General features: G+C 49.8%; 1 protein-coding gene across 1 annotated transcript in view; it reads left to right on the plus strand.

Moving 5' to 3' along the window:
• The window catches only part of tdrkh (tudor and KH domain containing), a 33,713-nt gene extending 19,647 nt beyond the window's left edge, over window positions 1-14,066 (plus strand). The window contains exons 9-14 of the mRNA XM_080517341.1: window positions 70-134; window positions 226-377; window positions 593-703; window positions 3,598-3,652; window positions 13,663-13,732; window positions 13,825-14,066. Coding sequence (XP_080373467.1) covers window positions 70-134; window positions 226-377; window positions 593-703; window positions 3,598-3,652; window positions 13,663-13,718 — 439 coding nt within the window. The 3' untranslated portion in view covers window positions 13,719-13,732; window positions 13,825-14,066. The remainder of the gene's footprint in view (window positions 1-69; window positions 135-225; window positions 378-592; window positions 704-3,597; window positions 3,653-13,662; window positions 13,733-13,824) is intronic.
• The last annotated feature ends 450 nt before the right edge of the window (window positions 14,067-14,516 follow it).

Genomic DNA, 14,516 nt, shown 5'->3' on the forward strand with positions numbered 1-14,516 from the left:
TGAAGATGCTGGATGCTCTTTCTGCCACTTTATTTGGTTCTGCTCTGTGTTTCTACTGGATGGTTTCAGGAGCGACTTCCTCAGTTTGCCATTCCAGGCGATTGAGTGCAGCTTAGCAGGAGTGAGGCCCAAAGGTAAATTAAAGCCCGTCTCAGTGTCCTGATGCATCTAATGGTCCTCTCACTGGGATCTGTCCCTGTTCTCTGATTGGTCGCCCTGTCTCAGGAGACGTGTGGACCGAGGAAGCTCTTGACCAGTTCGACCAGCTGACGCACTGCGCATTGTGGAGACCCCTGCAGGCCAAATTGTGCAGCTACTCCAACTCTGACGTGTCCTCCTGGCCCAGCGTGAAGCTCTATGACAACAGCCAGGGCCAGGTGGGACCCGGTCCTGTTGTCTGTCCTGTCTCTGCTGTGTATTCTGACCCGGTCCTGTTGTCTGTCCTGTCTCTGCTGTGTATTCTGACCCGGTCCTGTTGTCTGTCCTGTCTCTGCTGTGTATTCTGACCCAGTCCTGTTGTCTGTCCTGTCTCTGCTGACCCTGGTTCTGCTTTCTCCTTGGTTTGTCCTTTCCACCCCTCATGTTGCACCAGACCCTGGACATCGGTGAGGAGCTGATCCGGCGGGACCATGCCATCAGCTTCCAGGAGACGCTGGACGGGAGAACGGAGGGAGAAAACCTGGGCTGTTTGCAGAGGATGCTGGTGGGTACTGACTCACTCCTCAGCATGGTACAGAAGAGAACTGACTCACTCCTCAGCACGGTACAGAAGAGAACTGACTCACTCCGCAGCACGGTATAGAAGAGAACTGACTCACTCCTAAGCACGGTATAGAAGAGAACTGACTCACTCCTCAGCACGGTACAGAAGAGAACTGACTCACTCCTCAGCACGGTACAGAAGAGAACTGACTCACTCCTCAGCATGGTACAGAAGAGAACTGACTCACTCCTCAGCACGGTACAGAAGAGAACTGACTCACTCCTCAGCATGGTACAGAAGAGAACTGACTCACTCCTCAGCATGGTACAGAAGAGAACTGACTCACTCCTCAGCACGGTACAGAAGAGAACTGACTCACTCCTCGGCACGGTATAGAAGAGAACTGACTCACTCCTCAGCACGGTATAGAAGAGAACTGACTCACTCCTCGGCACGGTACAGAAGAGAACTGACTCACTCCTCAGCACGGTACAGAAGAGAACTGACTCACTCCTCAGCACGGTATAGAAGAGAACTGACTCACTCCTCTGCATGGTACAGAAGAGAACTGACTCACTCCTCAGCACGGTATAGAAGAGAACTGACTCACTCCTCAGCACGGTATAGAAGAGAACTGACTCACTCCTCAGCACGGTATAGAAGAGAACTGACTCACTCCTCAGCATGGTACAGAAGAGAACTGACTCACTCCTCAGCACGGTACAGAAGAGAACTGACTCACTCCTCAGCACGGTATAGAAGAGAACTGACTCACTCCTCAGCACGGTACAGAAGAGAACTGACTCACTCAGCACGGTACAGAAGAGAACTGACTCACTCCTCGGCACGGTACAGAAGAGAACTGACTCACTCCTCGGCATGGTATAGAAGAGAACTGACTCACTCCTCGGCACGGTATAGAAGAGAACTGACTCACTCCTCAGCACGGTACAGAAGAGAACTGACTCACTCCTCAGCACGGTATAGAAGAGAACTGACTCACTCCTCAGCACGGTATAGAAGAGAACTGACTCACTCCTCAGCATGGTACAGAAGAGAACTGACTCACTCCTCAGCACGGTATAGAAGAGAACTGACTCACTCCTCAGCACGGTATAGAAGAGAACTGACTCACTCCTCAGCACGGTATAGAAGAGAACTGACTCACTCCTCAGCATGGTACAGAAGAGAACTGACTCACTCAGCACGGTACAGAAGAGAACTGACTCACTCCTCGGCACGGTACAGAAGAGAACTGACTCACTCCTCGGCACGGTACAGAAGAGAACTGACTCACTCCTCGGCACGGTACAGAAGAGAACTGACTCACTCCTCAGCATGGTACAGAAGAGAACTGACTCACTCCTCAGCACGGTATAGAAGAGAACTGACTCACTCCTCAGCACGGTACAGAAGAGAACTGACTCACTCCGCAGCACGGTACAGAAGAGAACTGACTCACTCCTCAGCACGGTACAGAAGAGAACTGACTCACTCCGCAGCACGGTACAGAAGAGAACTGACTCACTCCTCAGCACGGTACAGAAGAGAACTGACTCACTCCTCAGCACGGTATAGAAGAGAACTGACTCACTCCTCAGCACGGTACAGAAGAGAACTGACTCACTCCTCAGCACGGTACAGAAGAGAACTGACACACTCCTCAGCACGGTACAGAAGAGAACTGACTCACTCCGCAGCACGGTACAGAAGAGAACTGACTCACTCCTAAGCACGGTATAGAAGAGAACTGACTCACTCCGCAGCACGGTACAGAAGAGAACTGACTCACTCCTCAGCACGGTATAGAAGAGAACTGACTCACTCCTCAGCACGGTACAGAAGAGAACTGACTCACTCCTCAGCACGGTATAGAAGAGAACTGACTCACTCCGCAGCACGGTATAGAAGAGAACTGACTCACTCCTCAGCACGGTATAGAAGAGAACTGACTCACTCCTCAGCACGGTACAGAAGAGAACTGACTCACTCCTCAGCACGGTATAGAAGAGAACTGACTCACTCCTAAGCACGGTATAGAAGAGAACTGACTCACTCCGCAGCACGGTACAGAAGAGAACTGACTCACTCCTCAGCACGGTATAGAAGAGAACTGACTCACTCCGCAGCACGGTACAGAAGAGAACTGACTCACTCCGCAGCACGGTACAGAAGAGAACTGACTCACTCCTCAGCACGGTATAGAAGAGAACTGACTCACTCCTCAGCACGGTACAGAAGAGAACTGACTCACTCCTCAGCACGGTATAGAAGAGAACTGACTCACTCCGCAGCACGGTACAGAAGAGAACTGACTCACTCCGCAGCACGGTACAGAAGAGAACTGACTCACTCCTCAGCACGGTATAGAAGAGAACTGACTCACTCCTCAGCACGGTACAGAAGAGAACTGACTCACTCCTCAGCACGGTACAGAAGAGAACTGACTCACTCCTCAGCACGGTATAGAAGAGAACTGACTCACTCCTCGGCACGGTATAGAAGAGAACTGACTCACTCCTCGGCACGGTATAGAAGAGAACTGACTCACTCCTCAGCACGGTACAGAAGAGAACTGACTCACTCCGCAGCACGGTACAGAAGAGAACTGACTCACTCCTCAGCACGGTATAGAAGAGAACTGACTCACTCCTCAGCACGGTATAGAAGAGAACTGACTCACTCCTCAGCACGGTATAGAAGAGAACTGACTCACTCCGCAGCACGGTACAGAAGAGAACTGACTCACTCCTCAGCACGGTATAGAAGAGAACTGACTCACTCCTCAGCACGGTATAGAAGAGAACTGACTCACTCCTCAGCACGGTACAGAAGAGAACTGACTCACTCCTCAGCACGGTACAGAAGAGAACTGACTCACCGTGTTTCTCTAGGAAGACGTCATCGGAGCATCGTCTGAGCTCAGTCTGTCCTGCATGAGTTTATCAGGTGAGTACCGCCTCCACCTACACCCTCTACACACTCTACCTATACCCCCCACCTACACACTCCACCTACACCCTCTACACACTCTACCTATACCCCCCACCTACACACTCCACCTACACCCTCTACACACACTCTACCTACACCCCCCACCTACACCCTCTACACACTCTACCTACACACTCTACCTACACCCCCCCTACACACTCTACCTACACACTCTACCTACACCCCCACCTACACACTCTACCTACACCCCCACCTACACCCTCTACACACTCTACCTACACCCTCTACACACTCTACCTACACCCCCCTACACACTCCACCTACACACTCTACCTACACCCTCTACACACTACCTACATCCCCCACCTACACACTCTACCTACACCCTCTACACACTCTACCTACACCTTCTACTTCCATCTTCTACCTCCACCTTCTACTTCCATCGTCTCCCTACACCTTCTACTTCCATCTTCTACCTCCACCTTCTACTTCCATCATCTACCTCCACCGTCTACTTCCATCGTCTCCCTACACCTTCCACCTTAATCTTCTACCTACACCTTCTCCTTCCATCCTCTATACCTACACCTTCTACTTAAACCTTCTACCTACATCTTCTATCTACACCTTTTTCTTCCATCCCCTACCTACAACTTACATCCTCTACTTCCAGCCTCTACCAACACCTTCAACTTCCATCTTCTAGCTCCACCTTCTATGTACATCCTCTACCTAAACCTTCTACTTCCATCTTCTACCTACACCTTCTACTTCCATCTTCTACCTACACCTACTTCATCCATCTTCTACCTACACCTTCTACTTCATCCTCTACCTACACCTTCTACTTCATCCTCTAACTACACCTTCTACTTCCATCCTCTCCCTACACCTGCTACTTCATCCTCTAATTACACCCTCTACTTCATCCTCTAACTACACCTACTTCATCCTCTATCTACACCTTGTACTTCATCCTCTAACTACACCTTCTACTTCATCCTCTAACTTCACCTTCTACTTCATCCTCTAACTACACCTTCTACTTCATCCTCTAACTACACCTTCTACTTCATCCTCTAACTTCACCTTCTACTTCATCCTCTAACTACACCTTCTACTTCATCCTCTAACTTCACCTTCTACTTCATCCTCTAACTTCACCTTCTACTTCATCCTCTAACTACACCTTCTACTTCATCCTCTAACTACACCTTCTACTTCATCCTCTAACTACACCTTCTACTTCATCCTCTAACTACACCTTCTACTTCATCCTCTAACTTCACCTTCTACTTCATCCTCTAACTTCACCTTCTACTTCATCCTCTAACTTCACCTTCTACTTCATCCTCTAACTACACCTTCTACTTCATCCTCTAACTACACCTTCTACTTCATCCTCTAACTACACCTTCTACTTCATCCTCTAACTACACCTTCTACTTCATCCTCTAACTTCACCTTCTACTTCATCCTCTAACTACACCTTCTACTTCATCCTCTAACTACACCTTCTACTTCATCCTCTAACTACACCTTCTACTTCATCCTCTAACTACACCTTCTACTTCATCCTCTAACTACACCTTCTACTTCGTGCACCTTCTATCTGCATCTTCTACTTCCATCTTGTACCTACACCTTCTACTTTCATCATCTAACTACACCTCCTTTCATCTTCTACCTACATCTTCTCCCTACACTTTCTACATACATCTTCTGTTTCCATCCTCTACCTTCACCTTCTAACTACAGTGGCTTGCAAAAGTCTTCATAGCCCTTGAACTTTTCCACATTCTGTCACATTACACACCACAAACATTCATATATTTTATTGGAATTTTATGTGAAAGACCAACACAAAGTGTCACACAGTTGTGAAGTACATAGAAAATTATACATGACTTTGCAATTCCAGCTGAAGTCTTTTGGGGTCTGTCTCTACCTGCTCTGCACATCTGGACACTGAGATTTCTGCCCTTTCTTCTTTCAAAACAGCTCAATAGATGGAGAAAGTTTGTGAACGGCGGTTTTCAGATCTTGCCACTTTGACTGGGACATTCTAACATGTGAATACGTTTTGTTTTAAAACATTCCATTGTAGCCCTGGTGTTATGTTTAGTTTGGTGGTCCTGCTGGAAGGTGACCCTCCAGTCTCAAGTCTTTATGTTTAGTTTGGTGGTCCTGCTGGAAGTTGAACCTCCAGTCTCAAGTCTTTATGTTTAGTTTGGTGGTCCTGCTGGAAGGTGAACCTCCAGTCTCAAGTCTTTATGTTTAGGATGGTGGGCCTGCTGGAAGGTGAACCTCCAGTCTCAAGTCTTTATGTTTAGGATGGTGGGCCTGCTGGAAGGTGAACCTCCAGTCTCAAGTCTTTATGTTTAGGATGGTGGGCCTGCTGGAAGGTGAACCTCCAGTCTCAAGTCTTTATGTTTAGTTTGGTGGTCCTGCTGGAACGTGACCCTCCAGTCTCAAGTCTTTATGTTTAGGATGGTGGTCCTGCTGGAAGGTGAACCTCCGCCCCAGTCTCAAGTCTTTGTTTAGTTTGGTGGTCCTGCTGGAAGGTGAACCTCCAGTCTCAAGTCTTTATGTTTAGGATGGTGGTCCTGCTGGAAGGTGACCCTCCAGTCTCAAGTCTTTATGTTTAGGATGGTGGGCCTGCTGGAAGGTGAACCTCCAGTCTCAAGTCTTTGTTTAGTTTGGTGGTCCTGCTGGAAGGTGAACCTCCAGTCTCAAGTCTTTATGTTTAGGATGGTGGGCCTGCTGGAAGGTGAACCTCCAGTCTCAAGTCTTTGTTTAGTTTGGTGGTCCTGCTGGAAGGTGAACCTCCAGTCTCAAGTCTTTATGTTTAGGATGGTGGGCCTGCTGGAAGGTGAACCTCCAGTCTCAAGTCTTTGTTTAGTTTGGTGGTCCTGCTGGAAGGTGAACCTCCAGTCTCAAGTCTTTATGTTTAGGATGGTGGGCCTGCTGGAAGGTGAACCTCCAGTCTCAAGTCTTTGTTTAGTTTGGTGGTCCTGCTGGAAGGTGAACCTCCAGTCTCAAGTCTTTATGTTTAGGATGGTGGGCCTGCTGGAAGGTGAACCTCCAGTCTCAAGTCTTTGTTTAGTTTGGTGGTCCTGCTGGAAGGTGAACCTCCAGTCTCAAATCTTTATGTTTAGGATGGTGGTCCTGCTGGAAGGTGAACCTCCAGTCTCAAGTCTTTATGTTTAGGATGGTGGTCCTGCTGGAAGGTGAACCTCCAGTCTCAAGTCTTTATGTTTAGGATGGTGGTCCTGCTGGAAGGTGAACCTCCAGTCTCAAGTCTTTATGTTTAGGATGGTGGTCCTGCTGGAAGGTGAACCTCCAGTCTCAAGTCTTTATGTTTAGGATGGTGGTCCTGCTGGAAGGTGAACCTCCAGTCTCAAGTCTTTATGTTTAGGATGGTGGTCCTGCTGGAAGGTGAACCTCCAGTCTCAAGTCTTTATGTTTAGGATGGTGGTCCTGCTGGAAGGTGAACCTCCAGTCTCAAGTCTTTATGTTTAGGATGGTGGTCCTGCTGGAAGGTGAACCTCCAGTCTCAAGTCTTTATGTTTAGGATGGTGGTCCTGCTGGAAGGTGACCCTCCTGCATCTCTTGGCTGCATCTCTGGTCACTGCTCTCCTTGTTCGGCCAGGAAGTTTATCTGGACGGCCGTGTCTTGGTAGGTTTGCAGTTGTGCCATACTCTTTCCATTTCAGGATGATGGATTGAACAGTGCTCCGTGAGATGTTCCAAGCTTGGGAAATCTTTTCATAGCCTAACTGTTACATCCCACAGTGACCTGTGTTTATGTACGTGTGTCACAACAGTGTGACGTATAACTGTCATTGTTGTTTGAAGGTAAAAGCCCGCGCTCCTGAGGAATGCTGGGTAATGTAGTTCGGTAATAAAGCCGGTGTTCTAAGGCACACAGTCGTGGTCCTCCTAATTCAAACACAATATTGGCGACGAGGATGGAGTTTTTTCCACTTTCACCACTTTGTCTTTTCAAACTTTTATTGCCGCCGCCGGGTTAGCTGATGCTAGCGACGATAGGCTAACGGCTCTGCTCATTCACAACCTGGGAAACGAGGGACAGCGTATTTTCCACACACTTGGACCCGCGGACAAGTATCAGGCCTGTATCGCCTTACTGGCCGGACATTTCGCTGCTCCACAGAGCGTCACTGTCCGCCGGACCTTCTTCAGACAGCGACCCGGTGACCCGTCCACCAATACGTCACGGACCTCCGATGTTTGGCCAGTCTCTGCAAATATGGAGCCTTGGAAGACGAGTTTATTCGGGATCAGTTAGCCGAACACACAGCGGATCACAAACTACGTGAGAGACTGCTTATGGCACCGGATGATACGACTCTGTCTCAGGCAGTGGACATGGCTTTTCAGCTCCAGTCGGCTGCTCAGCTGACATCGCGGCTAGCGGCTACAAACCCGGATCCTTCCTACTCTGCTCCGCTGGCACAGACCGTGGCCCCGGCAGCTCAGGATCCCGGCCCCACTTATCCTCACAACGAGCTGGAGGTTAGCGTCGCGGGACACCAGGATACCTCACCACGCCGGCCATGTGGAAACTGTGGCTCGTTTTGCCACGCCACACGAGCACAGGTCTGTCCAGCCACGGGACAGAGATGTCAGCGCTGTGGTAAACTCAATCACTTTGCTAAAGTGTGCCGCTCTGCACCTTCTGCTACAAGAACCCAGCGCCGCTCATCCCGCCCATCAAGCCCAACCACCATTCACTCTGTGGGCGCCAACAACAAGCCTTTCACCTGGTGCACGGTGGAGCTGGATGATGTGTGTTTACCGCTACTACTGGACACTGCTGCCTCCAGGTCCCTTCTCAGTGAGTCCACAGTCCGGCAGCTCTTTCCCAGACAGACTATCAAAACAGGAGCAGAAGAGCTGTACGGCTATGGACACACTAAAATTAGAATGATCGGCACGGCTACCTTCTCTGTCCGTTATGGCTCCAGAGTCCTCCCAGCGTTCACGTTCCAGGTGTCCCAGCAGGGTGCCAGCCTCCTGGGATTTGAGTTGTTCTGCGCCCTGGGTTTCTCCATCTCTGATAACCTCGGTGCCACCATCCTGACAGTGACCACGCCATGGCAGCAGCGCTGGCCATCACTTTTCACTGGGCTGGGCTCCCTCACTGCCTTCAACCACCAGCCGCTTATCGACCCAGCTGTGAAAACAGTCATCCAACCTCTGCGCAGGCTGCCCCTCACCCTGTGTGATGATGTCACTGCTGAGTTGCAGAAATTGATGGAGGCTGGCATCATCGAAAGAGTCGATGCCTCGCCCTGGATCTCCAATCTGGTCGTAGCAAAGAAGAAGACAGGCGGCCTCGGCCCCTGTGTCGACCTCAGACAGGTTCACAAAGCGCTGGTCCCAGACAGATACCCACTACCCACTACTACTGTAGAGGAGCTCTCTGCGCAGTTTTACGGCTCGACAGTTTTCTCAAAGCTCGACCTTCGCCAGGGCTCCCTGCAGGTTCCCCTACACCAGGCCTATTCAACTGGCGGCCCGCGGGCCGGATGACATCAGACCAGCCCGCAGATCAGTTCTATTTACTTTTTTTTTTTTTTTATTAAAAAAAAGAAAGACATTTTTAAATACATTACAGTCATTCCAATGTGCTTTTATAGAGAAAATAGAAAAGCCCAACATCCACATGAGCAGCAGGTTTGTTTGTGACTGTGAAAGAAAAACTCCCCAACAGGGAGAAACTTTGTAGAAACCAGAGTCAGAGGTGGAGGAGAGGAGAGGAGAGACAGAGAAAGACTTGGTGGGGAGATACAAACAATACCCTTGTTAGTGCTACATACATTTCTTTTTCTTTTTGATAATACATGAACCACAGTGATCTAAATATTTTCCAACTGCCATGAGATCAAACCAGCCTGAGCAACAACAGAGCAAAAACCAAAGTAATCCCAACAATGATAACAAAAGCAAAAACAAAAGGACATAAAACAAAGAAAAAAAAGGAAAAGAGAAAAACAGAACGAAACAAAAAAAACGAAATAAAAAGCTGTGGTATTAAGTCTGTTCGATAAACAGCTTTTGTTGTCAGATGCTCAAAATGTTCAGCGACTGTGTGACATGAAATCCATTGGCAAGTTCAGCTAATCTTTCAATTCTGATCATCTGTTTGCTCTCTTCTGTGGATTGCTTGAAAGAAAGGGATTTGTTTTATAAGTAGAGATGTCAGAATTTACTAAATTATACAGAAAGACCTACATAATCTTTCAGATGTTTCAAATGTGTGTTTATGGGGCTGTAACAGCCTTTGTTCCAAAACAAAAACAGTATGATGTGTATAAAGTCAGTGATTTGTACCAAAATAAAAGACTTGAATGTGGCAGAGCTTTGTGTCAGGTTGAGATCAGGAATGATAGCTCATGGAATTGTCCGGCCCCCGGGTCCTTAGCTTTCTGAAAATGGGGCCCTTCCAAAAATAGAGTTGCCACTGCACCGCTCTGCACCCTCCTGAAGCAGGATGCACCCTGGGCCGGGTCTCTTGCATGCTCTACAGTCAGCCGGCTCAAATCCCAACTCACCTCCCCACCTGTACTTGCTCACTTTGACCTCGAGAGCCCCACATTTGTGACCTGCGATGCCTCCAACACTGCAGTCGGCGCAGTCCTGTCTCAAATCCACAAAGGGACTGAGTGTCCGGTGGCGTTCGCTTCAAGGGCGCTAACTCCAACTGAGCAGAAGTACTCTGTAGGGGAAAGAGAGGCACTGGCCTGTGTCTGGGCATGTGAGCGGTGGCACATGTACCTGTACGGGCGACATTTCACCTTACGGACCGATCACCAGGCCCTCACAGCCCTCCTGGTCACAAGCAGATCTGGCCACAAACCGCTGCGCCTCTATCGATGGTCTGAGAGGCTACAAGCATACAACTTCTCCACACAGTTTATCCCAGGCAGGGAGAATGTTGTAGCAGACCTCCTCTCCAGAGCCACACCCACTTCTGCACCTGACACCAACCAGGACTCCCCAGAACCAGAACTGATCCTCTTGCTGCACGCACCCCTCGAGGCAGCTGTTTCCCTGAAAGAACTTCAGGCAGCTTCAGCACAAGACCCTGTTCTCACCCAGCTGGCCTGCCAGGGTTCCTGAGGATCTAGCACCCTTTCACCGGGTCAGAAGTGACCTCTCCTGCTGGAATGACGTCTGCGTAGCGAGAGGGCTGTGTACGGTGGTCCCAAGCACTCTGAGAGAACGGGTCCTAGCCATGGTCCATGGTGGCCATCTTGACATTGTAAAAGTCAAACAACGCTGCAGGGGACTGGTCTGGTGGCCAGGTATCGACAGAGACATTGAAGATCTGGTTAAAGACTGTGCAGCCTGTCTCACCAGTGGTAAAACTGCCCCTCCCCCGCCTCCACCCTTACAGCCCGTGCCATGGCCTCAGGCACCATGGACCCACATACAGGTGGACATATGTGGTGAACTTCATGGCACTCCACAGCATCAGCGCTTCCTCCTGGTGGCCTACGACCTTCACTCCAAATGGCCAGAGGTACTTCCTGCCGGGTCTGTCACCACTGCAGTGATCATTAACTTTCTCTCCTCCTTGTTCGCCCGCTGGGGTGTCCCTGACACCATTACCACAGATAATGGGCCCCAGTTCATCTCAGCCAACTTTACAGCTTTTGCAGATGGGAGGGGGATAAAGCACATCAAAACTGCCCTCTACCAGCCTCAGGCCAATGGAGGTGTGGAAAGGTTCAATCAGACCCTGAAGGAGGGGCTCAGAGCTCACATGGCCTGTCATTCTCCACATCACTGCAGAGCACCTTACTGCACTACAGAGCCATACCCCACACTACCACTGGCAGCTCTCCAGTCCTACTGATGCTAGGGCGGGAACTACAACTTCCTTTGGACCGCCTCCACCCTCCAGTGAGAGACACTCCAGTAGCAGCGCCCTCACCAGGCGACAGAGTGGCACAACAGCAACGTACCATGAAGCAGCGGTTCGACAGGAAACATCGTGTGAGACCACCTGCCCTCGCTGTATCGGACTGGGTCTGAGTCCGGCGTCCCACTCCTTCTCACCAGCTGCTCTCTTTCTGGTATCGGACTGGGTCTGAGTCCGGCGTCCCACTCCTTCTCACCAGCTGCTCTCTTTCTGGTATCGGACTGGGTCTGAGTCCGGCGTCCCACTCCTTCTCACCAGCTGCTCTCTTTCTGGTACCGGACTGGGTCTGAGTCCGGCGTCCCACTCCTTCTCACCAGCTGCTCTCTTTCTGATACCGGACTGGGTCTGAGTCCGGCGTCCCACTCCTTCTCACCAGCTGCTCTCTTTCTGGTACCGGACTGGGTCTGAGTCCGGCGTCCCACTCCTTCTCACCAGCTGCTCTCTTTCTGGTACCGGACTGGGTCTGAGTCCGGCGTCCCACTCCTTCTCACCAGCTGCTCTCTTTCTGATATCGGACTGGGTCTGAGTCCGGCGTCCCACTCCTTCTCACCAGCTGCTCTCTTTCTGGTACCGGACTGGGTCTGAGTCCGGCGTCCCACTCCTTCTCACCAGCTGCTCTCTTTCTGATATCGGACTGGGTCTGAGTCCGGCGTCCCACTCCTTCTCACCAGCTGCTCTCTTTCTGGTACCGGACTGGGTCTGAGTCCGGCGTCCCACTCCTTCTCACCAGCTGCTCTCTTTCTGGTATCGGACTGGGTCTGAGTCCGGCGTCCCACTCCTTCTCACCAGCTGCTCTCTTTCTGGTACCGGACTGGGTCTGAGTCCGGCGTCCCACTCCTTCTCACCAGCTGCTCTCTTTCTGGTCTGCACCAACACAGATCACAGCACAACTGGGGCCAGCCGCCTTCCGTGTGACCGATGGTTCACGCTGGTACGTCAGTCGCCTCCGACGGGTGAGGCAACCTTCTGTCGGCCCAGCAAGCGGCGGCCGATCATCACCGCTCCAATAGGGTCTGGGACCCTCCAGACATACGGGTGGAGACTCTGGCGAGACAACCCCCTCAACCACATGTGCAGGCTGAACCCCTGCAGGCCGGACCCCGCCCGGTTTGGGCCCGCCAGAGGCCCTCGTACCTCAATGCTGGGTAATGTAGTTCAGTAATAAAGCCGTTGTTCTCAGGCACACAGTCGTGGTCCTCCTAATTCAAACACAATACTAACCCTGCTTTAAACGTCTCCACTACTTTCTGTCTGACCTGTCTGGCTCCTTGGACTTCATGGTCCTGTTTGCTCCCCAATAGTCTGTACAGAACAGCTGCATTGGTACTGAGGTTACATTCCACACAGCTGGACTCTATTTAGTCATCAGGTCAACGTTCAATCATTCAGCAGCCATCAGGCAACTTCTACAGGCAGTTGGTTGGTTGAATTCAGAGAAAAGGAGATGAATACTTTTACACGCTGCACTTTTCAGTGTTTTATTTGTGAAAAAAATGGAAAGTCATGTATAATTTTCTATGTACTTCACAATTGTGTGACACTTTGTGTTGGTCTTTCACATAAAATATATGAATGTTTGTGGCGTGTAATGTGACAGAATGTGGAAAAGTTCAAGGGCTATGAAGACTTTTGCAAGCCACTGTACATCTTCTCCCTACACCGATACCTAAATCTTCTACCTTTATTCTTCTGCAATGTTGTGCCTCAACAGGAAGAATATTGCAGGAGACGATAGATCTTTTTTGCTGCTATGCTTTGGGGATTCCAAAATACTCTAAAATTATTCAAGAAATGAAAAAGCATTGAATCGGAACGTGTCTCCAAACTTGTAACTCACTGTTTACTTTAAACCGGTGTCTGTAGAGACTAAAATGACTGACAGAGGCTAACGACATGTTATGAAGCAGAACTGTAGTTTTGAAGACACATTTTAGATCTTACTGAAACTATTTCAGCTTTAAGATCTGTGTTCATTTTAACGTTTGAAGATATGTTCTGGCTGCAGATCCAGCAGACGTGTGAACAGTCTGGGTGTGTATGTTGTCAGAAGCTGCGTCCATCTCGGGAAGCGTTGAGGGCGTGATGGAGGAGGAGCTCCTCTGAGGTCAAACATGAAGGTAAAGGAGTCAAACAGAGAACACAGTCACATGTCCTCCTCTCTCATCCGTCCTCCTTCCTTTGTCCTCTCTCCAACTTCCTCGGTCCTCAGGATCGCCTGGCTGGAGATGAGCCGTCCTCCATGTCCTCCTGGTGGTGACCTCTGACCTCATTGACCCGCTCTACTTTCTGTGCAGTCCTGCAAACTCGTTAGTTTAGTTAGAAGACATGCAGAGAGGAACAATAACAAGAAGCACTGTGTCTGCTACATTTCTATTTTCTCATGTTACATATTTTCAAAGTTTGGAGAGTATTCTTGAATGTGGACCTCAGTTTTGTTCAGCAAAGTTTATCTTAAAGGGTGTAACAGATTACATTATATATAAAATAAATTATTTATTTTATTTGATAAGCCTTGTTTGTGTCTACTAACTTCTTACAAACACCAGCCTGGATGAATCCGGGCATTAATATTGCTTTCTACCACGAAGTGTTGCTAGAGGCTGCCAGTGGCGAATCCAAGATGGCCGACAATATGGCCACTTCCTGGTGGTCGTTGCCATTATTGTTCGGCCATTTTCTTCCAATCACCACCACAGCACCAGTCGGAGGGAGGCGGTCGTACATGAAATATGGCTGCTTCCTGCAGGTTGCCGCCATTTTGTTCCAAAGCACAATCTCAGTGCCACTGCAGGTAGGGAGCAGCAGTACATGATCCACCCTGACCGTACTCCACTGCAGGTAGGGAGCAGCAGTACATGATCCACCCTGACCGTACTCCACTGCAGGTAGGGAGCAGCAGTA

Source organism: Blennius ocellaris (genome assembly GCF_963422515.1).
Source record: "Blennius ocellaris genome assembly, chromosome: 21".
Taxonomy (NCBI): domain Eukaryota; kingdom Metazoa; phylum Chordata; class Actinopteri; order Blenniiformes; family Blenniidae; genus Blennius; species Blennius ocellaris.